Source organism: Ixodes scapularis, unplaced genomic scaffold (genome assembly GCF_016920785.2).
Source record: "Ixodes scapularis isolate PalLabHiFi unplaced genomic scaffold, ASM1692078v2 PGA_scaffold1__304_contigs__length_218370807, whole genome shotgun sequence".
NCBI classification, from domain to species: Eukaryota; Metazoa; Arthropoda; class Arachnida; order Ixodida; family Ixodidae; genus Ixodes; species Ixodes scapularis.
In genome coordinates, this window is record NW_024609846.1 from 160213210 (window position 1) to 160236794 (window position 23585).

At 45.2% G+C, this 23585-nt stretch overlaps 1 protein-coding gene across 2 annotated transcripts in view; it reads right to left on the reverse strand.

Moving 5' to 3' along the window:
* Nucleotides 1–23585, reverse strand: part of LOC8030692 (DNA-directed RNA polymerase, mitochondrial) — a 102728-nt gene that overhangs the window by 24090 nt on the left and 55053 nt on the right. For both annotated transcript variants that reach the window (XM_029995037.4, XM_029995026.4), the window contains exons 21-26: nt 20911–20995; nt 16290–16401; nt 14207–14285; nt 9130–9375; nt 7705–7782; nt 4708–4896 (exon numbers count right to left, since the gene is read on the reverse strand). In XM_029995037.4, the coding sequence (XP_029850897.2) occupies nt 4708–4896; nt 7705–7782; nt 9130–9375; nt 14207–14285; nt 16290–16401; nt 20911–20995 (789 nt within the window). The remainder of the gene's footprint in view (nt 1–4707; nt 4897–7704; nt 7783–9129; nt 9376–14206; nt 14286–16289; nt 16402–20910; nt 20996–23585) is intronic.

Below are 23585 nucleotides of genomic sequence, written 5' to 3' on the forward strand. Positions count from 1 at the left end.
TTATGAGCACCAACCCCCTTAAGTTCTGGTCGACTATTAACTAGGGGTGTGCGAATATTCACAATTTTCGAATAACAAATAGAATATTACCCTATTCGATTTGGTAATCGAATCGAATAATAATTTTCGAAAGTTTCGAATATTTTTTTTTAATAATTTCCGAATAGTCGTTATGGTGTTGCGGAGCAAGATTATACTATTTCAGGTGTCCCGCAACGTGCCGGCGCGCCTGCCATGCGTGCCGCAAGATAGCAATAGGTACCCTCTTTTCCTAGGCAATAATCATCATCAACGGCAGCATCAGTTTCTCTCTCTTCGTACGCTGCTGTTGCTTCTACTTTCGCACAAGGCTGATTGTGGACGCTTTCAAAAAGTGTGTCATGGAGACGTTTCGGAACTGGTTGCAACGGTGCTGCTGCTCAGTATGAGCGAAGTAGAAGTGGTTGGAAGTGGGAAGTTATTTGAAGAGAAAGCGCACCGGAGTGTGGAAGTTATTTGATCGGTCCTGCGCAGCTTCGTCAAAGTGCCTTGTGTGTGGCGCCATCCTGAAAATGCCAACAAACACGACGATGTCTTTGTTGAATCACCTGAGGCGTCATCCAGGGGCCCACAAGGAGTATGAAAGCGCAGCTGCTGCGGCGGAGCAGCGTAATGCTCCAAAGTCCAAAAACGCAACTATGATGCCCGCTTTCGACCCCCGACTGAGTAATCAGAGCGTTCGAGTCAGGGCACTAACAAAGAAAATTGGCTGCTTCATTGCAACTGGCTTGCACAACAACACAGTTGTAGAAGAACCAGCTTTTCTGGAGCTTATGAAATGTGCAGTGCCTGAGTACAACATTTCTTCTCAAACGACGTTCTCGAGGACTGTTGTGCCGGAAATGTACGATGCTGCTAGGTATGCTCTCCACACTTGGCTGCACAGGTGTATCGCCATCACCACTGACGGCTGGACGTCACGAGCTGGCGTCAGTTATGTGTCAGTGACTTGCCATGTGCTGAGTGATGACTTCGTGCCTTACAGTTTTGTGCTTGCGTGCCGCTGTATGCATAAACGCCACACTGTGGAGAATCTGCGTTCTTTGATCGGGGACGTCTTTGAGGAGTGGGCCATATCTATGATGTTGTCTTGCTTTGTGGTAACTGATAATGCTCGGAACTTGGTTTCTGCGATTGCCCGAACGCCGTGGGTGCATATTGCATGTTTTGCACATAAGTTGCAGCTTTGCGGTCAAGATGCTCAGAAAGAAATCAGAGGGTTCACAAATGTGTGCACCAAAGCACAAGCCATAGTGGGGCATACAAAAGAGGATGGGCAAAGAAGTTCCTCTTGAGCTGGTACAAGATGTACCCACAAGATGTAACAGTGAGTAGGCCATTCTTGCACGCCTGCTGAAGCTCAAGGCCGCTGTTGCGTTGGACCTGGCAGAAACCGATACCGTTGAGAACTTGATCATGGACGAATTGCATCTTGTAACGGCCTTGGTATCAGCGCTGCAACCAACTGAAAAAGCCACAACAGCTGCTCGTGCCGAGTCTTTCCCAACACTTTCCATGGCTATTCCACTTGTTCACTGCGTGAAGACGTTGCTTTCTGAGGGTGCAAGAGAAACTGAAGACAAGGCGTTTTCCCAGAGTCTTCTCAGATCAGTGAAAACAAGGTTCCTGGACGTAAGCACACAGGCACCTCATGCCCTCGCTACGTTCCTTGATCCTCGATTTAAAGACATCTGCTACAGCAAGGAAGAAAAAGAGAATGTAGAGTTCCTACTAAGTACAATGCTTCAAGATGTACCAGACTCAACACAGCTCATGTCCAAAGAAAGTTGCGCCGAAGAGCAATATCAAACCAGTGAGCAGCCTTTAGTGTGGAAGATATTGAACCGCTTGACATTGTCGAAGAAGAATGATGCACCAAGTTGTCTAATGCAAGAGGTCTACGACTACCTTCAGTCCACTTATGCCACATACCTACAGCCCATTCCACTTGTGGAAAATTGTAGGCAAAGAAAGGTATAAGACCCTCGCATGTGCGACGCGACAATAGCTAGCAATTCACGCAACCCAGGTTGCAAGCGAGAAACTGTTCTCAACGTGCTCGAACACTGTGACAAGCCGTCGAGAGTCTCTCCCTGCAGAACACATGGAAAAGCTTGTTTCTTTGCATAAGAACTATAAGTATACCTCAAGCTGACGTAACAAGCCTTCTCATTTTCCGATCTGCGAAAATGAGATGTCTAGTGTACTGTTTCACCTCACTCACATATGGCTAGTGATAAGAAATCTGATAAGGTGCAAGATTCCCCCTTTCTTTTTTTTTATAGTTCGACGCGAACTGTGATCTTATGTTCAGCATTTACGTGAACCTTGATGTCATGCTTAGCATTCTAACAATTTAGTAGCTTTTGTCTCTATTTAATGATATATAGTTTAACTCTAGTCATTATCGTCTAGTTGCATTGTTACAATGATTTTAAGGAACATTTTAGAACAATAAACTAATTTTATAATCTGTACTCTTCTTCACTAGCAGTCTACTTATTATTCGAAAATTATTCGACTCGTATTCGATTCGGTGCCACAATTATTCGATTCATATTCGATCGGGTTTCCAAAATCACTATTCACACACCCCTACTATTAACCCAAAACAAAGTAAAAAGAGATAACAGTGAATGAGCTGATGATAATTAGTCACAATGAGAATATGGTGCAAAAAATGAAGAGACTTTCAAGGCAAAAAAAAAAAGACAACAGCAGGAGAATGTCTTAAACACAGCTAAAATCATTTATTTTCCTCGCTCCTTGTATACACTCAATGCCGATGTCACCGCCCTCTTCACTGATACACTTTGTGGGCACAGCCAGATGACCTCTTAGCATGAAGACCCGGCTACCGGTAGGCACATTCATCTAAGCTGTACAGCCCTTTCTCGCAATGGATATGACCCTGAGGCACTTTCTTTCACAATAAATTACAAAATCCCCTAAAAGGAGAAAAAAAAAAATAAAATTGATAGACAGACGACAATACAGGAGCACACTGGCCCCGGAGAAGCCCTAAAGGCCCTGTCACATCGAGAAAACACGGTGGGGACAGCAGCAGAACAAGCTCATCAACAACTGATCAACTTTGTTCTCAGCTGCCCTGTTGCCCGACAAACCTGTTACATCGCAAGAACATCAGCACAACACAGGCAACAGCTACAGTGTTGCCTTGGTGCGAGAGCTTTCGGCAACAAAAACAGCAGCAACTTGTGTTGGACGACGTGGTTGCCCAGGTCAGTGGATGAGCGAATTTTGTGTTGTCAACATGACAACACAGACAGCTTCGATAGCAGTTTCCCATCAATAACGTGTTTCTTTTAGGAGCTTACTCAAATAAAGGCCTGGAAAACAGTTTAACAATAATTTAGGTTGGCGTGCAGCTAAAATAATTTGATACTAAATGTTTTAACCCCTCAACCATTCTTTTTTTGCAATTTTTGATTCTAAACTGTTTTCTTTTTTATTGCATGTGCAGGTCTAGCTCTGCTTATCTCCGCAATCAGTCGCTATCCTTAAAAATGTGTGCAATAAAAAACATGTGCTGCCATCTCTGAGCAGCATCACAAACTAAGCTTTGAACGAGCCTGGGTCGCCCAAAACAGCCATGCAGATCGCCATATAGTGTCTCCCTTGTCCGTCCTACATCACCTCTTCTATCACTCACCATTAAAAAAATATATACATTGTCAAGCTGCCATCTATATTTCTTCGTGCACAGACAACTCATGCAAACTCCGTCTTACTATAGTCAAGACCAGTTATAACGAAGTCAACGGGAACCGGAAATCACTTCGCTATATCTGCTATTTCGTTATGACCAATTTAGGTCATAACGAAGGGCAAAAGGGAATGGGAAATCGTGATCGCTTCGCTGTAGCCGCTATTTCGTTATAACCGACTTCATTATAACCGGTCTCGACAGTATTTTTAAAACTATAACGGCTATAATAAATTACCTGCACTGCAGTTACAGTAAAACCTCGTTATAACAAAGTTGAAGGAGCGGTCGTAATTATTTCGTTATAACCATTAGTTTGTTATAGCCAATGTCCATTTCTTCCCACTATTAGCAAGCAGGGGGAATTATGATTGCTTTGTCATATCCAATTTTGTTATAACGAGGTTTTACTGTATTAGTTTCTAAGTGGAGTTCACTCCTAGATGACATTGTACCCTTACAGGATCCTACCAATTTTCAAAATGCTCTCATAGTAATTTTGGATGTTTTGTGCCCCCTGATGTGGAGCACCCTGTGGATGATTTAAGGAAACAATTAATTAAATTAATTAAACGAAAAAAGGTGTAAAAGTACCAAGAGCACAGTCACATGATCCAAGGTTGAATGGCCAGGCACTTCCGCAGATTCTTTTGCAATGTTAGAACATGGGGAACATGACAGCACAAGATGCATCAACTTCGCAGAAATTATGGCAAATGGCGAGCCCTACACAGTTTAGTCAGCATCATTAAATGACTGGGGTGTAGCAATTGGGGCTATGCGCGACACTCTAAAGATTCACAGAGAAAGAGACTAGTCAGGGATAACCTTTTAACTTTGCACATTTTTTAGTAAATGCTAAATTAACGGCTATACGGGTTCGTTCCTTGCATTTAAGGCGTCCAATCGCATAGCGATTGCCTTGGCATGCGGCACCGCACCTGTATCTCCCGGGTGGCGGTGAACATCTCCTGTAGTGAGAGGAAGGTCCGCTGAACCAGGTAGTGGGAGGCCGCCCAGCAGTGCTCCTGGGGGAAGTCCTCCAGGTCCTTGAGCTGCTTCATGATCTGCAGGTGGGCTCCAAAGCGGGTCACCCCGTACACCACCGTCATCACCGTCTGCTTCACCACCTGGGAACGCGCCGAGCGCTTCAGCTATGCTAGCCGGAACCGGCGCCGGAAGGCTGCTGTAGGCATGCCCATTGTACCCAGTCTTCAAATTCGGAATGGATGCACATGGCCAAACTCTTCAAAAGTGAGGGAGGTTTTCTTTTTATCTAATAAAAATATTTATACAGAGGAGCAAAAAAAAGATTGAGGTACACTTAAGCATTCCTTATGAGTTATGAATGCGAAAGCATACAAGCCGCTCGTCCGCTCCCTTTCTCGTCTGCTGCGTACTTTTCGTCGCCAGTCAGCGCGCGTGCTCCCCTGGTGACCTTGGACGCTCCGCGCTGATGGACACGCAGCGCCATGGGGTGAGCGGTCGTGGAAACTGACGAGCACAGCGGCCAGTGGGAGCCCCGTTGACGCGCGCCAGCCAATGGAATCGAAGGAAACTATCTGTCGTTTTCGCACTTCAAACTGATGACATCAACTCACTCCGTGAGACAGTTAATGCTTTCGCATTAAAATTTTAGGCATAATTGTAATGTTCAGTTTTCATCCCTCAACTTAACATTCACACCTGGAGGGAGAGCTTCCTCCACGCGACTAGAAGCAAAAACCATGAGTCCCGCGGTGCCCTGGTAATTCGTCCCTTGAAATCGCTATTCAGACAACCTCACTCGTGTCTCCTCTGGGCTGGAATTTCTTCGCTTCGGCCAAACCACTATTTGCTTCAAATTCGCTTCATACTCAATATCCACTAGCTGCACATGCCTGGCAAGAATAAATTGACAACTGGGGGAAGTTCTGAATACAAAGCGGCCTGTTTGACTTCCTACCAAAAATTCTGCGCACATGCTCGTAACAAACCCACTTTTAGGAAAATAGCAGTTATAATAAAAAAAGTGTGATTTCTTATTTCAATTTACATATTTTAAATGCAATATGGTTTGAGTTGCAACAAAGCAAATACAAGGTAGTCACAGCAAGAAAATTTTTCAGGCGACCGAATGCAAAAGGTTTATGTACAGTCGTCGCGGGAGTTAATAGCTCCACGCGAGCACGCATTTATTTCTGAGGGGCGCTCGACTGGTGACTTGCGATAAAACTAGAGATGACATCAGGGCGAGTTCATGCGGAGTGGATGAGGGAAGGCGCTCAATTCAAGGGAACCGTTGCTATCATCTGCCTAAGGGTGAGCGTAGTTCGAATGAAAATGGGAGATGATTCTGCAGAAGTTAGAAAATACGACGTGTTTCCTTCTTTCTTTCTAAACAGCCATCTCATTCGTGCTCGGCGATCTTGACTTCTGCAGAATCATCTCCCCTTTTCATTCGAACTACACTCAGGCCGTGCGGGCGTGCGAATGATAACAACGGTTCCCTTGAATTGAGACGGCTTCCCCCGTCCACTCCGCATGGACTCGCCCTGACGTCATCTCTAGTTTTATCAAAAGCCACCAGTCAAGCGCCCCTCGGAAAAAAACACGCGCTCGCGTGGCGCTATTAACTCCCGCGACGACTGTACTTTACAGAGCTTCTCCACAGACATAACATATATAGAGTGCAATCCACTTATAAGAATAATGAGAAAACCCAAAAATTTCAATCGTTATAATTGATTATCATTGTATCTGGACTAGAAACTGAGGATTTCTAGTCTCGAAAATCTAGAAACTGATCATCATAAGCGGTACATTGTTATCCATGGTATCGTTATAAGTGGGTTGCACTGCAGCAGAAAATCCCTCAATGCATGCACGCATATAGCAGAAACCCCCAGAATGCAATTACACAAACATGTAATTGCCGCCATACATGTACAGTGGCAACCCTCAAAGGGTTAATAATGAGCAACTTAACTTCCCCCATGCGACAGCACAACGGTGTTGTTTCGGGTCCTCTTAAAGACGTGTAGAGACATACCGGCATTTGGCTATAGAAGTCGCATTTCCCACTCCACGACATAAGCGGTATCATGTGGTATGGAATGTGCGAGGACGACGAGAGCGAACAAACGACATTTGAATAGTTCGGAATGCGGTACCACGCCAGAGGCAGCGGGGCGAGGAAGTAGAAGCCGTCAAGCGACGGATCCGAGCTCTCTCGACCTCGTTTTGGCTTGGCCTTCAACCCCACCCGGACCCGATCCTCCGCTGGAAGCTGGTGTACGTGTTCCCAGGGCACCTCATGGCAGTGCCCTCTTCCCAAACACGCCACCTCAAACGCCGCTTCACCTGGGATCTGCCTTCCTCGCCGGCACCTCATCGCCCCATGGCCACCCAGGTACCCGGAGCACACGGCAAGACAAGAAAGGGCCGAGTCTGCGCACTACCAAGTTCCTTTATGTGACCGCTATTGGAACGGAGTGTTGACATTGCAAGCTCCCTCTTTTCAAACACGCATTTGTGTCGCCCGTCGCTCGGAGTGCATCTCATTTGCAGTTTGCTTGCGAGATATAAGTGCGTTTCATTTTGGCGTTTCCAATGACTCCATGTCCCTTCGCTACATAAAGAAAAAAAAATAATAAATCCTCTGTCTAAATTACTGTCTTTTTATTACCATTTCGAGCGGTTGTACCATATATATTTACTGCAATGTGTAGAGCGAGACTCGTAACAGCGAGTCACCAAAACGTCGACGTCGTCGACGTGTTAAATGCAACGATGCACCAGACATACGATCGCATCTTCTCGAAGCATTGCTACGATCGCAGCTCAGCCGAAGTGTGCACCATTGGTCAACCCTGGTGGCAGAGTGCGTACCGTCGAACGATGGTGTGGCCGCCTCGACCGTCTCTTGGTTGAGGGGTAGGTGTTGCAGGATGGCTCACCTTGCGCTTGATGAACCCCTCGAGGACCTGGGCAATGGCCACGCCGTTGGCCGCATCCTTCGTCCGCTCCCGCTCCACCTGGAAGGAAGGCACCGGGGATGTCGCTGTTTCCCTCGGGATTTCCCACTTGGCTTCTAAGGATTTGCACGGTTTTGATACATTTTTAACCACTCTATGGTATATTGGTATACATTTTGTTTAATCACATTTACTGGTTGTCCACCCAATTACACCTTTAAAATTCCCCGACTTTTGCAGGTTTTCCCTGACTAAATATGGTTAAAATTGCACACAAACGGAAAAAAACAGAGGAATTAGTTCAATGAAAATCCCAAACCATTATGAAAGCCTAAAAATCCAGAAACTGCTGCTGAAGAATAATATTACCGTGAAATCCTGGGGAGCACCCACCCACTTTCGATGAGAACTGGGTAATCCAGACACGGGCGCTTGTCCGGTCAAATCGGGCGCTTAACGAATAATTTGCAGAATTCCCAAGTTTGGGAATTGTTAACAGTGGGCACTTGAAAGAAATGGGCATTTTCACGGTATATTACGATATATACAAGGGTGCTTCATTATTTAAAACAATTTATTCAAATTAAAAGAAGCAGAGGGTGAACACTGGCTTCAGCTGCATTTGTATTATCAAATAGCTACTATAGTACTGCCGTTTCTTACCACTCTCTGGTGCCTCTCCAACCCATGCCCCTACAAACAATGCCCTCGCACTTCGTTGCGCATCGCCGGGCTGTCTCCTTGGTCATTTCCCCTGACTTGGCCAACTTTTTTCAGATTCCCTGATAATTCCCAGACTTTTCCAGATGCTTTGGAATTCCCCGATAATTCCAGGTCTTCCAGCTTAATAGATAACCCAATGTATCGCTTGATAAGGATCCTAAAAAAGACACAGTTTCTCTCGATTGAAATTTATTAAGAAATACACTTGTGGAATGGCTTTTTACTTTATGGTCATCTTTAATAAAGAATGTGTCAAGTTTCTGTCAAGGGCACAGAAGGCCTTACAGCCATCTGATTTCACAGAGCAATGTTAAGGTGAATGTTTAATCATATATGCCTTATTACAAGTCTCGGATGATTCAACCAAGTGCCACAGTCTGACCACGCTGCATACAGGTTAATATCTAAAATCCTCGCCGAGAGCGCATCGATTCGATCGTTACAATATTTCACCACCAAAAGCTTAAGGGCCAAGTGTGGGAACCGCCAAATTCGTTTGCGGCGGTATTGAGGACGCAGACTGCTAGGTTCAACCGCCCACGCCGACACCTCGTCCGCGCGAAGGAGGAAGCTGAGGAAGAAGCCGAGAAGAAATCCGAAGAGGAAGTTGAGGAGGAAGTCAAGAGGAAGGCGAAAAGGAAGCCGAACCGGGGCTTCTCCCCGCTGGGAGCCTTAGGACCTCACCATGGCGGCCACCCCGCTGTACACGTCCTGGGGTCTGTCCTCGGGCAACAGGTTCACCTGGCGGGCCCCGTGGGCGTCCCTTCCCAGGGCCGCATAGTGTTGCAGGCCGTTGCACGACCCGTCTTGGTGTACGGGCAAGTGGCACACGTAGCGCCGGGGATCCGGGGAGCGCACCGCCGCAGCCACCTCCCGGCAGCAGGCCAGCGTCTGCCAGGGCTCCTCCGACGATGCCCACCAGCGCCGGCCCTGCACAAAGCGAAGGCCCTCGTTGGATGGCTCCTTCACCGCCACAGTCACCATTTGTTGTACAGGTACAGGTACCACACTAATAACTGTACTGGTACAGTATAGACCACTTACAACGTAACCGCTTATAGTGCAGGACCGGGTACAACGCGGCTTTTTTAAACCACCGGTTCGCCTCCCATAGAACTCCATGTAATTACATACCGCTTAAAATGCAGGCGCGCGAAGGGAAATACCGGTTATAGTGAGATTTCTGGAGCAGCGCGCCGACCGACCCGCGCAGCGAGCACGCTTCCCTGTGCGACACTAGATGACTAGATAACGGCGCTAGCCGTAAGCGGCACTCGCGGGGGCAAGGATGGCAAGGAGGTTGCTCGAAGAAGCGGGCAGAAGTGAAGAGAGAGGCTTCAGTTGCCATAGCGACGGAAGGACGCATGCACGTGTCGTTCACGGCGCGGGACGTTGGAGCGAGCCCAACCAGCCATTCGCGCGCATTGCATGCTGGTCGCGGGCCGGCTTCTTCTATCCACAAACATGGCGTTGGTGGTAATCGTCGACGGCGTAGTGGAAGCTCATCGTTCCGCGTAAAAGCACCATCCTTGACTGTGAATTTTCGTTGTGTGTCGCTATGATAACCCAGCACGTACTAGAAGGGAAGATCCACCTACTCGTACGGCAATCTCGTGGCGGCACTATCAAGACGGCAGAAACGCCCGTGTCGCCGTGTTTGTTTACTTCGACTACAGTGGTGCTTTCTAAGCATTTGTGTTTTCGAACATCGCCCGGACTTCTTATTTGGAGCATTTCATGCGCACATTTCATGCCTTTTTTGGAGCATTTCATGCGCATACTCTGTAAAGGATGCAAATTTTCACGCGTTTTCATCACTGGAGAAAAGTGATTAGGGTTAGCAATCCTGAATGCTCGCAACGTCCGTCCGCAATCCGCGACGCCGCTAAAAGGCTGCGCCAGGCAAAAGTCACTGATTTCTTTCAAAATGTGTGACACACTTGAGAGAGAAGTGTACTAGTCTGGTGAAATAAAGGCTTTCCTCAAACTAAGCTTTATTTTTCATCTAATATAAAACAAATTGTTTTACAAAGGTAAGTTGTCTCATGGCATTATTTTGGCCTGAAAAATTGATGTTTTGGCTATAGCGCGGTACCGCTTATAGTGCAAATTTTCGCGACTCCCACGACATACGTTATATGCGGTTTACACTGTAGTAGTACTGGCATCAGTACTGGTGCCATACAGGTACCTGTACCACAGGCAGTAGTACTGGTATCATTACTGGTGTCATACAAATACTGTCGCAGACGATATAAGAAAGCCCAAGAGCGTGCATGGCCTACAGGGCCTGTTGTGCTATCCATCCGAAAAAAGCTCAAACATTAACGAGGTTATGATGGCTGTTCAGTTTTTGTCGTCATGCCCCGCCTGACCAGCTGTTACCGAGTTAATGCTGATCTCATTAATTATAGAGTTGTTCCGCTACAAAGGCCAAAATCAAGCGTGGCTGAATCCACCGAGTCGGCAGGTTAAGCGATAAGTTTTCGGGTATCTAATAATAAGTTTGCGGGACAGATGACGATTAGCAGTTTCTATTTTATTTTACTGAGCACTACTACTTTCGGTGCCGACTCCACAATCATTTGCCGGTCAAGTGGGGAGTAATGACAAAAGTCTAACAGCAGCCGAAATTCCGCTCATTCACAAAATAGCCTCAATGACAACTCAGTTTTCATCAATTTGACAGCACTGGGGTCGTCATCTACACGTCAGACCAAGCAGGACAAAGGGGCAGAGACATTGCCGCCTGCTGCGAGTAGCCAGCGGTGCAGAGCTGGCCAATCGCAGCAGGTGGCAATGTCCCGGTCCTTTGGTCCCGCTTGGTCCAACTTTGAAGATTAGGGCCCCATATGGTCTTTGGAGTAACATGCTTGCCTGGGCTTTTTCATATTGTCAAAGACTGTACCTGTACTAGTGGTAGTGCAGGTACAGTACTGGTACCGTATTGGCACCAGTACGGTAGCAGTACTGGGGTCATACTAGTGCCTGTATTAGTTGTGTACTGGTAGTAGTATAGGTGCCATACTAGTATGTGTGCCAGTGGTAGTACTGGTACCAGTACTGGTGCCATATTAGTAATTGTATCAGCGGTAGTACTGGTACCAGCACTGGCATCATACTAGCACCTGTGCCCGTGGTAGCACTGGTATCAGTACTGGTACCATACTAGTAATTATATTAGTGGTAGTACCAGTACTGGTGTCATACTAGAACCTGTACCAAAGTTAGTACTGGTACCAGTCCTGGTGCCACATTAACATCTGCACCAGTGGTAGTACTGGTACCATACTAGTGCTTATATCAGTGTTAATAGTGGTACCATACTAATACCTGTACTAGTGATAGTTACCAGTATTGGTGCCATAAAAGTACTTGTACCAGTAGTAGTACTACACTATTAGTACCACTGCCTACTAGAGGTACCACTACTTTTATACTCATACTACTGATACCAGTGCCTGGTTTGTTTTGTCCAAGAATTTAATTGGTACCAGTACAGTACCTGCTATACATGTCATACGCGAGGGTAAAAACATGACCAAGCTGGTGAGTTAACCCCAAAATAAACCTGAGACAGGGAAAAATAAAAAAAAATTAACCCCACACAACATTTCAAGTCTATTAGACAGATGTAGCATGTCGACATCTTGTAAACCCTGAGATGGGGAACGATAAAAAAACGGACGAACACAACAAAATCTCAAACGCAGCTGAAGTTTTATTGATAGGAGCATACCAATAAATAGACGTTTACACAAAAGGAAAAGAGAAAGGGCAAAAAACTCAAAAGCAAAAACAAGACGGCCAACGCATTCACCCCAGACGGCCTAAGCCACTTCCCGGCTCCAACAAACCTCGGAAAGGGAGCCGACCACTCGAACAACAACAACCCCACGGTCACCACACATGGTGACCTCCAAACCGCTAAAGCCTAATCCCCAAATTTCTTACTCGAAGCAAACGCTTCCCGGTCCCCCCCCCCCCCCCCCCCCCCCCCCCGCCTTTTTCAAGGTTTACAAAGCTCCCCTCATACAAGCAAAAACTCTTTCATTCGATCAGTGATCACCAAGGACGGCTGGCTGACACAATTCCCCCGCTCGCGAATGCATAAAGTCTCCTTAATTAGCCTTCTAAACAATTCTTTTTCGTTACACAACACAGAAGTTTTTTCCCAAAGAGGGGAACAAAAATTACAAGAACTAACATGATTAACCAATTCAGAATTCTGCGCCAAATTCTTTACACACCTTTTATGCTCCACAAGTCGGTCATTCAAACAACGTCCCGTCTGACCAACATAACACAATCCACAGTCAAAGGGGATCTTGTAGACTACCTCTCTGACACAGGAGACTGAGGGATCTCTGTGTTTTTTCCCGCAACATCCCTCACGTCTGAAGGAAAACGGAGTAAGCCTGTCTAAGCGGTAGTCCGTCCTAAAAACTACATTAACGTTAAACTTCGCACCCAAGGCTATGAGAAAAACCATGAAAATAAGGAATTACAGCAAGGGTTCTACCTTGAACCCTCTCAGCGGTCACCGACGTGAGTACAAGCAGTCTGCGTGCACTAGAAACGATAAAATCCAAACTATAACCCGCTGACAGTAGACGTTTGGTTTGAACGTCGAAAGCGTTACCAACACAATGAGAACAAGACTCTCACTGCTTACAATTGTAAGCAGTGTCTGCTTACAATTGTAAGCAGACACTCTCTCACTGCTTACAATTGTAGCATGTGCCCCCTTTTTGAGTAGTTCTTAGCACTGTAGGAATTTTGTTGCATACACCAAATAGCCCAATCCTCTATGTTGTGTGGGCATTAGGCTACACGCGGGGCCAAGCCAATAAATGTTGAATGTTTCGAGAACACTCCCATCCCGCAGCCAGACTGCCAGAACAGCGTTACTACTGTACCGAGTAGAAGTGATGTAACGCCGTACCGGACAATGATCCAGATCCATCGGCTTTATTGGAACAAGGGTTTCCAACACACACCACGGACAAACGAGCGGCGCGGGTCATAGTCCCCAAACCACTGTTGACTGGAGAGCCGAAGAAAAGACGCGTCTTCATCAGAGGAATATGACATGCATCTGTAGTGTCATTTTCCCCTGATACTTGTCTATGGACAGAGAAGCAAGGGGGGCTCTTTGTAACCGAGGTTCATCTCCATTCATTTGGCAGGACATGACTTTCAGAAAAGAAGCGTCAATATGTCGTCACATTTTTACGTAGTCTGCAGTGAAGCACCTCAGCCACACAGCCCCATTTTTTTGTTTCTACGTAAAATACTGGGGAAGTGCCCGCTTAAAATTTAGAAAAAAATGGGGGATGGACGCTTGTCCGGTCATCAATTTTACATACAAACGTATTATGCATATTTTCCCAGATCTTATAAATTTGGGAATGGGCGCTTAGTGTGGAATGGGCCGCTGTGCGGTATTCTATGGTAGTTCTTAACGCACATTTTGTTTAGAATTTCATTGAACAGAAATGTATTAAGCTGGGAACTGCTGCCATTTTGAATTCTAAATTTTCATACAGTTTTAACACAAACCTTAGAAGTCTCACAATGCTGCAATTGCTAGGACATGAAAGCTCCAACATGTAATGCATATGTTCCGCTCCTTCCCTTGTCAGATCACACGAGCCACAGTTGCAAATATCTGAGCACTTTCGCTGTCTAGCCGACTCAAAGTCATAATGAACACCTGACCGTGTAATACACATAGGAGCACATCTGAGAGCTGAATTACCGTCATTGGATTGTCTGCAGAGTCCAATATCTCCGGCAGCATTTTGTTGGCAAACTTGAGTCGCTCAGAAGCTGGTTCCCTGGAAACATAGAACCACGACACCTCCTGTGAACTGGGTTATCAATAAAATACCATACACTAAAAATACCTTTGTAAACGAAACTGGCAAATGACAAAGCAAAGAATGTATTCAAACAAAAAAATGCCACCTGTCCTGGGTATCTCGGTACCCCCGTGCTGTGTACTAGCTCAGCATCTGAAAATACCGTGTAAGTTGCTGTTTTGAGTTTAGTAGTGCTGTGCAAATACTCGAAATTTCAAATAGTGGTTTCAAATAATACCCTATTCAATATTTGCTTCGAAAGGAAATGCAAGCTTCATATTTTTCTAAGTGTTGATCGCGGTGGGTTAGCCCTGTGGAGTGCGCTTCTTACCGAGCACGAGTGCACAGCGGTCAAGCAACACCCGCGGAGAGATCACAATTAGCTTATAAGTGGACACGTGGTAGGTTGAGAACAACCTTCAAAAGTTTAAATGTGTTTTGATTTAAGCATAGTGCAAATGTAGTGAAAGGCTCAAAGAAACTATATTCAATATTCCATTTGAAAATATTCAGCCAAAACCACTATTCACTTCGAATTCGCTTCAAACCAAAAATCCACTATTTGCACATGACTCGAGTTTAGACATTGCGGAACAACTTTATTGGCTAATTGTTTTCAGCAGATTGCAAAACAGAAGTATGATCTGAAAAGAGATAACAGCCGATAACGTTCTCGGTAGGAAGGGATACCTTTATATCCCTAGGGTGGGGCCACTCTTTGTGGTAATCAATGCGGATAGTAGTATACAGTCAGGAGAAAAAAGCAAGCCCAAATGGCAAAGATGTTTTCACATAACACTGGTCAAAAATATGGAAGTGCTCATGTGTTTTTGGCATCAGGTTAATCATTACATGTAAAGGCACCTAGGACGCCTTAATGTACACGATACTACACACTACATTACACAAAGCAGCTTTCAGACGACAGTTAATTTCATGAGCACAGATTCAGGCTCTGAGTCTTCACACTCGGGCAAAAAAGTCCAAGATCCCTTTCTGGTGCTTGGATGAAGTTGTTTTTTTTTTTGTTTTTTTTATGATACTAGTCTCTTCATGGGAAGCCCTGATTTTGCACTTCTGTCTGGGAAGCTAAGTGATGGGCACACCAATGTTTGCCACTGCTTTTTCACATCTAAATGAAGCTCGCTTTGGAGCACTCCCTAAGTCCCTGTCTATACCTGCCCTACTCCCTGTCTCTATCTGCCCTAAATCAGCAGGACTGAACAGATACAGGTGCCTACCATGAAGTTTGTGAAGTCATGAAAGAAGGAGAAAGATGGAAGAGAGACAGTCAAACCAACATGTTCCGCCAACAGCATTACCACTGGGAAGCTGAAAGGTTGCTTCCCATTGAGCCTCCACCTTGTGAAGCAGGCTAATTGGAGCTTAAAAATTAAAATAAAAAAATTGTATCCATTAAGTCATGCGGTTTACATCAGCCACCTAGCACTTGGGGTGAGGCGTGTTTAATGATTGCATGAAAATCGCAAGTTAAAAAATAAAGCGTTGTTTTGAACGTAGAAACTGGAAAGGCCTAAAAATTTCACTCCAACAAGCAATAAACAAATACATTAGTTCCATGATCGCGCAAACAAGGCCAGGAGTCGCAAAAATATCAACCATAAAAATGAATCAATCAGACACTTACTAGTGTATCTGTGCCTCCACAGTCACCGATTTAATTCCATAAATTGCAACAACTAACTTTTCCCACATTACGCAGAAAAGTCGAGTAACAGACCAGTAGAAGAGGTAACAGGTCGTTACCTCTTCTACTCATCCCTCGTTTGTTTTCACGCGGTTCCCCTTTCACGATGTCAAACCAAATCGCCCAACTTTATGCGTTGTTGTACTTTAATTAACTGCAATTACTGTCCTTTTCTCCAAGGTTCTCTTGTCTTCCCAAAGGTGAGTGAGTCCAGTGCAAGCAAGAAAAAAGACAGCCTCAATGAGGGGTGGCTCCAGCTTTGGGCCGCTCACCTCTTCTTGAGGCCAGTCAGGTTGATGAGGTGCACCTTGAGCCAGTCAAGCCCTTTCTCGCCGAGCGGCTCGCCTCGAGCAAACAGCAGAATTCCACGCACCACGTCGCTCCCTACAAGGAGAACAATAAGTTCCGTCAGCTGCTTCCTTGGTTAGGGCGGAAGCTCACACAAAGTGTGGACCGGTCACAAAAACCTGCGCGAGTTTAGAAGATCAACCAGCACGGTTCCAGATGCCTGTGTGGGTCTCTGAGTCAACCTTATCTCAAAAGCTCTATGTGCTTCTCGGGCAACTCAAACAGTCAGAAAAAAACCTGAGTGAGCTTCTGAAGCAAATCGAGCAGTTGCAAATGCCTGCGCGAGTCTCTGATGCAACTCAGACAGTCACAAATGCCTGTGGGTTTCTAAGGCAGCTCAAACACTCACAAAAGCACATGCGAGTTTTTGAGGCAACTCAAAAACATGCAAGAGCCTGTGTGCATATTTAAGGCAACTCAGCCATAAAAGCCTCCGAGTTTCTGAGACAACTCAAGCAGTCTCAAAAGCTCGCATGTGTTTCTGAGGCAACTCGAAACAGTCAGAAAAGCTTGTGTCAGGTTCTGAGGCAACTCAAACAGTCACAAAATTATCTGCGAATTTCTGAGTCAAGTCACTGCTACAAAAGCCTGTGTGAGCTTTTGAGAGAACTTACATAGTCAGAAAAGCCTGTGTAAGCTTCTGAGGCAACTCAACAGGTCACAAGAACTTGTGCGTGCTTCCGTGCTAACTCAGAAAAGCCTCTCCGAGTAGACTCTGAAGTTGCAGCCTCAATTCTTCCTCTGCCAGTTTCCACTCAGAGACCCGAGATTAACAGTCATGACAGTGATCAGACTCGCCATCTATGATGGGAACACAGATAAGGTGCCTTATCTTGAGGCAGACAACATTCTTGCTGCCTAATACATATCCATCCAGCAAATTCAACCTCTTTAGGAAGGCTAGGGTATTTAAACCGAGGCAGAGATACTCCAAAAAAAGTATTTGGGAATACAAATACAAATTCAAGAAACAATACAAGTGTCTCAGGGATAAAATACAGATACTGAGATACACCATTTGTCATAACGTGATATCCCCGAGATACTTGTGCAAAAGCGGCAAAAAGTATCCCAGAATAAAGATACACACAGAAGATACACACAATGTATTGTGTGTATAAAGGTGCACACAATTTGCTCGGCAACAAGGTTGCTCGCAAATTGCTAAGCAACCTTGTTGCAACTGGAACGTGTGGTTTCAGTCCGATTCCTCTGGGATTGGTGTCTACGCTCTTGGTGCTCTTCATTGGTTAGTTTAAAGGCTGCTTTAACGTGTGGTATGTACAGTCGACAGATTCCTGGAGTGGAGATACTACCGGCCCTAACCTGGGTTTTAAACCCCTGGCGCTCTTCCAGAACCTGAACCAGCCAATCAGCGTCGAGCTAGGGGATGTGACATCAACTTGGCTCAGCCAATCAGCATCGAGTTAACCAATGGCTTCACAAATTTTTAGAACCCACCTGACGAGACAAAGCACGCTTTGCATGAATATATTTTTTCCCACACGGTGGTAGGTGCAGAGGGGAGCAGTTTTTGGTGAATGCAAATGGTAGCACTTGTGCTCCTCTTTTCGTGTCAGTTTATGCAGCTCCCCTTGCCTCAAAACACTTTATCTATCCATCGCTATCCTCCCAAATGCCGCTTAAAAAGTAATTACAGTCTAAGCTGGTTATAACAGTCTGATTTTGACCAAGATTTCAGTCTGTTGTAAAAGGAGTATGTTGTATGCAGATATGAAGTTGAGCCAGTGATATGTAGAGAAAAACCAACTGAACTTCACAAATTGGTATGCTATATCCAAATATCTGTTGTAACCAGGTCTGTTGTAATGAGCTTTGACTGTATCGCCCCCAATGAAGCACAAAGTCACTCGAGGTGAACACCTGCTTGCCTCACTTGACAAAAGGCCCAAAGTGAACCCCATTTTGCCACAAGGCTGCACCCAGGGTGGGGGGGGGTTTGATCTGGCTGTGCTAAGGCAGCCTGCATGGAGCCTGTTGTAACACAAGAGGAAGAGAAGCCCACAAGTCCTCTGTGATTTCCTCCACTTCAGTGTTCACTCTGCTCAAAGAGCTGAGGGCTTTTCGGAAAAAGCTTATCCTGCTATTCGTACAAAAAAACCTTTCCTCAAATCACCTTTTCTGTTTTGTTTTTTTTTGTTGTTTTTTTTCTTTCAATTTTGGTGACTGTTTTTGATACACTACGCAACCGGGCTTCTCTACTGTAGAATGGGGTCATATTATAAATTCTGGGACCCCCTGCACCGTAAAAGTGGTTTTCATTTTATTCTGAAAGAGCAACAGTTAATTTTTTACTAAAAATGTGACGAGATACCCAAGTCTGGCGAAGTATTTCGATACAATCGAACCGTTGTAAATGTATTTCCATGCTGAGATATAAATATACATCTCTTAAATGTATCTCAGTACAAAGATACCGCTACTCTAAAAGATCTCTAAGATACTATAGCGATACATTTATATTAAGGAACTACCAAGACCTGATTTAAACTGCTGTATCGTGGGCCTTCTATTTTCACAAGTAGCGAGAGGTGAAGCTCGATCCGCTACATTTTGTCGTCATCATTATCGAAATTCTAATTTTCTTGCACTATTTACAAAACTTGCGCATTATAATAATTTGTTTTTCATACTTTAAGTGGCATTGTAAATACTAACTGATCACCCAGAAACCATATAACTGCAAAAGCTTATCCATAGAAAGCCAGAAGAAAGTCAAATACCGACTTCAGTTACTCTGTTTATTTGAATCTAGATGAACATCCGTTCTAGGCTGACCACGGGAAATCCAAAGGTAAAAAAGTAAAGAATATTTCCTCAATTGTATGCTGATCGAAAAAAGAGAAAAAAAAACACCATAAATAAAAAATTGAACGATATTGCTGCGTGCATAGTCGAGAGGAAATGCACTTGGCTCTCACGCCGGCGTCTTGGGTTCGATGCCGGGTGCCGGACATTACTTGGACGGCGCTGAAGCATCTCCTTCTACGTTTTCTTCACGCGAACGTCAGAAATGTCACCATGTTCGCAAATGACTTGTCGTCGCTGTCACCCCCCCCACTCCTTGTCGCAACCCTCCTCACACAGCACATGGTCGTCTGTACCATCCAATGCACTGGAGAGACAACACTTTCGGAATGGTCTCGCGGAAAGGTCAGCCAACACGTCGTCCCACACAGCAGCGATCCAGGTGGTCATCCGCCTCGACAAAGTGCGCCAATGACGGATATTCTTTTCGCCCACACAAAGTTTCGCTGGGCCCAGAGGTTTGATGGCTGCTCCACACCCAAAATATTTTTTGCCTGAAGGTCACTGTGAGTGAGATCGACTGGTCGGCACCAATGCATCATTTGTACCGTCCAACTACCGATTCCTCTGGAGAGCAGAGGAGGTGGCGTCGACTGCAGGGCGCAGTTTTGGGAGGAAGGCTTCGTTGATGGCCCAGCCGGCAGGGTCGCGTGGAAGATCAATGGTCGTGGCGGAACCAGAACCGTATCCTAGCTTTCAAGTTGGCCTTCGAGTTTCGCTTTCCATGTTTTCTAAAGAGTAACGTATTTACTTGCATATTGAACGCACTCGTATAATGAATCCACCCCCCAAAATGGGTACCAATATTTGGAATTCTCTTTCCCTTGCGTAATGAACGCACTTCCAATTTTCGGCTCCGCAAGTCTCGAATTGCGTTCAATTTAGCTAGCCACCAGGTCAATTTTCTCTTGCTGCCATGTGGTCAAGCCAAGTCAAGCCAAGCCAAGTCGCTCTTGTAATGGCTGCGAGCAGCCACAAGTTCATAATTGCAAAAGTGATCAACCGCGTGAAACCGATCGGCACGCACACTTGACGAAGCTTGGGTTGAGGAATTGCCCAGCCCCGGACATTCTTCGTTTATCGGACGCATTGATGTCAACAGACACGCCGTCATCTGTGATCCGATTTCGCACAGCAATATCGTGAAGGTGGTTAGGCCTAAGAATGGTCGCGTCGCTCTCCATGCTGAGTGAACTTCATAGGGTGCTTTTTCTTAGGCAAAAGGCACAGCAAAAGCGCCCTAAAAAGGTTTGAAATTTATAGAGCATGGTTACTGTGGCACACCCACGACTAGCCATGGGCACACCTCCGTCTATGAAGACGTGCCACAATACCTTGTCATGTCATATTGGCACCTAAAATGACATTTGCCCAAAGTGTGGTCAATCTTTTGGAAAAAAAATGTGTGTTCATAATGCGAGTAAATATGGCATATGCCTAGATTCAAACAAACACCGTAAAGTCACTGCCACCACAAGGGTCGCATAAATATTGCCTGGATTGTCTGCTGGCACTTAATAAATCTCTAAGTTGCTCGTCCGTTTCGATCCGGACTGATATCCTAGCAATTATTTGTTCCGTGGCACTTGGGCTTAGGAAACAATGCATCAGCAATCCGGAAATTGCAAATCAAATTTCCCCGAAGAAAATTTCCCCATTTGAAGCGGGTCGCACGGGAGAGTTCCTGTCCGAGGACATTCTGGAAGGGGAACTCACCCAGGTGGTTGAAGTGGGGAGGGCACGGGTACACCCGGCCCCTGAAATCCATGTTGTGGGGGAACCAGAACACCCGGTCTTTGAACTGAAAAAGATGCACAATGCAGGCGACGTCACACTGTGTTTCTCCGCCTTCTCTCAAGGGAAGGGCTGGAATGGGTTCCCTCTTTCAAAATATCTCGGTTTACGCTTTCTGCTTTAGAGTCGTTTCAAAGCAATCCAGCAGAGTGTGCCTGTACTTTCTGATCGAGCATATTTTCTGAATCACGGGGGAATTTTGAAACACTGAGTTCCTTTCATTGGGGCTTTAGTCAGTGTAATTTCTTTTTATTATACTACTATAGTTACAGTTATACATTAACCAGAAAGATTTCTGTCTAAGATGTTTACGTTCTAGTCATAGATCACGGATTCCCAAACTGGGACTCCACAAATTCAGGACCCAAGGTTCCGTGTGGCCTCAAACCTACTCAAGTGACCCCAGTTTCATTTTAAATGCAATTACTTTACAGTGGAAACTCGATTTTATGTAATCTGAGTTTACGAAAGTCCAAATTTAATGAAAAATAATTCTAACTTCCACACAGAATTCGTAAACCTCCATGTATTTATGAACTCGTAATAACAAAATTAATTTGGCCATAGACCCAATCTAACGAAGCACTCCTGAAAACAAAAATTAATGCAAAAAGGGGTAATTTAAGGTGCATTTTGCTTAGAATGCCTCAAAGTTAATCGCTGGCATGCCAGCGTAAAGATCGCACAACCCTAGTTTTGTTTTTTATGGAAAAATAAACTTGGCGCTCAGGGCTTTTACTGAATTATACTTTTTATATATTTATAAGTTTGCCAGTCGTTTGGTCTCGGTTTGGTTGCATTTAGTCGAGCTTGGTAGCAGTCTGCCTTCCCGTTAGGCCTAATGACGGGCACACCGGCGTGCCAGATATGAACAGCAGGGCATTGCTACAGTGTGCATCGCCAAGACAAGAACAAGAACAAGAGTCTTTTAGTTGTCGCTAGGGGTGTGCGAATACCAAATAGTAGTTACTCAATCAAATACCGAATTGAATTAAGAAAAAAAAGCCGAATATTGAGTTGAATATTGAATAGTGATTTTATTTGTAGGAATTTTTCGAAGTGTACTGCGAATGAGATCATTATATGTGCAGAGTATGCACCTGGTGCAGAATATGCACCTTGTACGGAGCAAAAGCTTGAAAGTATAAAAGTTCTGGTGAAAAAAAAAATAAAAATAAAAAATAAAAGAAAACCAGCTGTTAATGGGTGTTGGGCACTACAGATCCAATTTTATGGCGCAAACATAACATATCTACCCTAAGCGTCACAAAAAAAAAAAAAAGAAAAGTTCCGGCCACGCGTGCCTTTTGTCCTCGTGAAAAGCACGACCTAACACCGCGACATGTCCATTTTTTTATATTTGTATATCTCAGAAAAGGGGCATTTTGCGATATTTGGTCTCAATTTTAAGGGAGAAAAAGGGCAATTCGGATTTTATTTTATATAAATAAACAGATAGCTCTTAAATCCGAGTAAACAGTCTTAAACAATATATAATCTGAAGTAAGAAAAAAAGATTGAGGTACACCTAAGCACTTCTTATGAGTTGTGAATGCAAAAGCATGAACATTATTATCATTATTATAATGCAGTTAAATGCAAAGGTGCAAGCGAGCTGGACAAGGATGACAAAAATAATCCCTGGAGAAGGGGAACACGCGTCTTGGCACGCTGACTGGCACTCACCTGGTGCTGACGGACATGCAGCACCATAAAGTGGCCAGTCGTTGAGACTGATGCGCAGCAAGTTTCAACGACCGGCTACCTCATGGCACTGCATGTCCGGTGAACGGGATCCTGGTCGATGCGCGCTAGCCAATGGAATCGAAGCGGTGTAAAAGGTGCCGTAGCACACCGGCGAATGGGAGCTGGCTTGACTTGGAGAAGGATTTAGGAGCTGTTTGGCATGGTTTCAAAACTGATGCTCCATGAGACAGTTAATGCTTTCGCATTAAAGCTCCTGCTCCTGGCGTGGTTTCAAAGCTGATGACGTCGACTCGCTCCATGAGACAGTTAATGCTTTCGCATTAAAAGACATATGGTAAGGTGGCGCAAGTCACCGTCCAGCTGCCGCTATGCATCCATTTTTCCACCCATCTATCCTGTTTTAGAGCCTAGGTTTAAAAGAGGGAGCAAGCAAAACTGAAATTACGGAGACGGCTCCTGTGCAGATTGGTCGTAAAGTGCGCGTGTGCTGTACTGTCGCGTGGAAAGGCGAGCAAACGGAAGAGCGACGATGCCGGTCCAATCGACCCTTTCTTCTTTTCGTCACCTTCTTGCAATTCGTAATTCAAACGCGGCTATCGAACGGTATGAAAGTCTCTCAAATCTAGGCACCCTATTTTTCCATTCCGTTTCGTTCCAAATCAGAATTTGCGGCTTGAGTTTCCAAAAGAATGACGACAACTCTGCTGGCTTCGTCGGCGTGGTTAATGTGGTTTTCCTTTTGTGATGTTGCAGTCACCGATTTCTGTGAATGTGGCAAGTGGCTACATCGGCGCTTCAATTTGAAACGAGGGGCTTAACTCGTGAAAATTCCGGCCTCCCAACAATTCCTCTCTGGAAGCGGCGCAAACGGGATGTTTCAGTTGTGATTC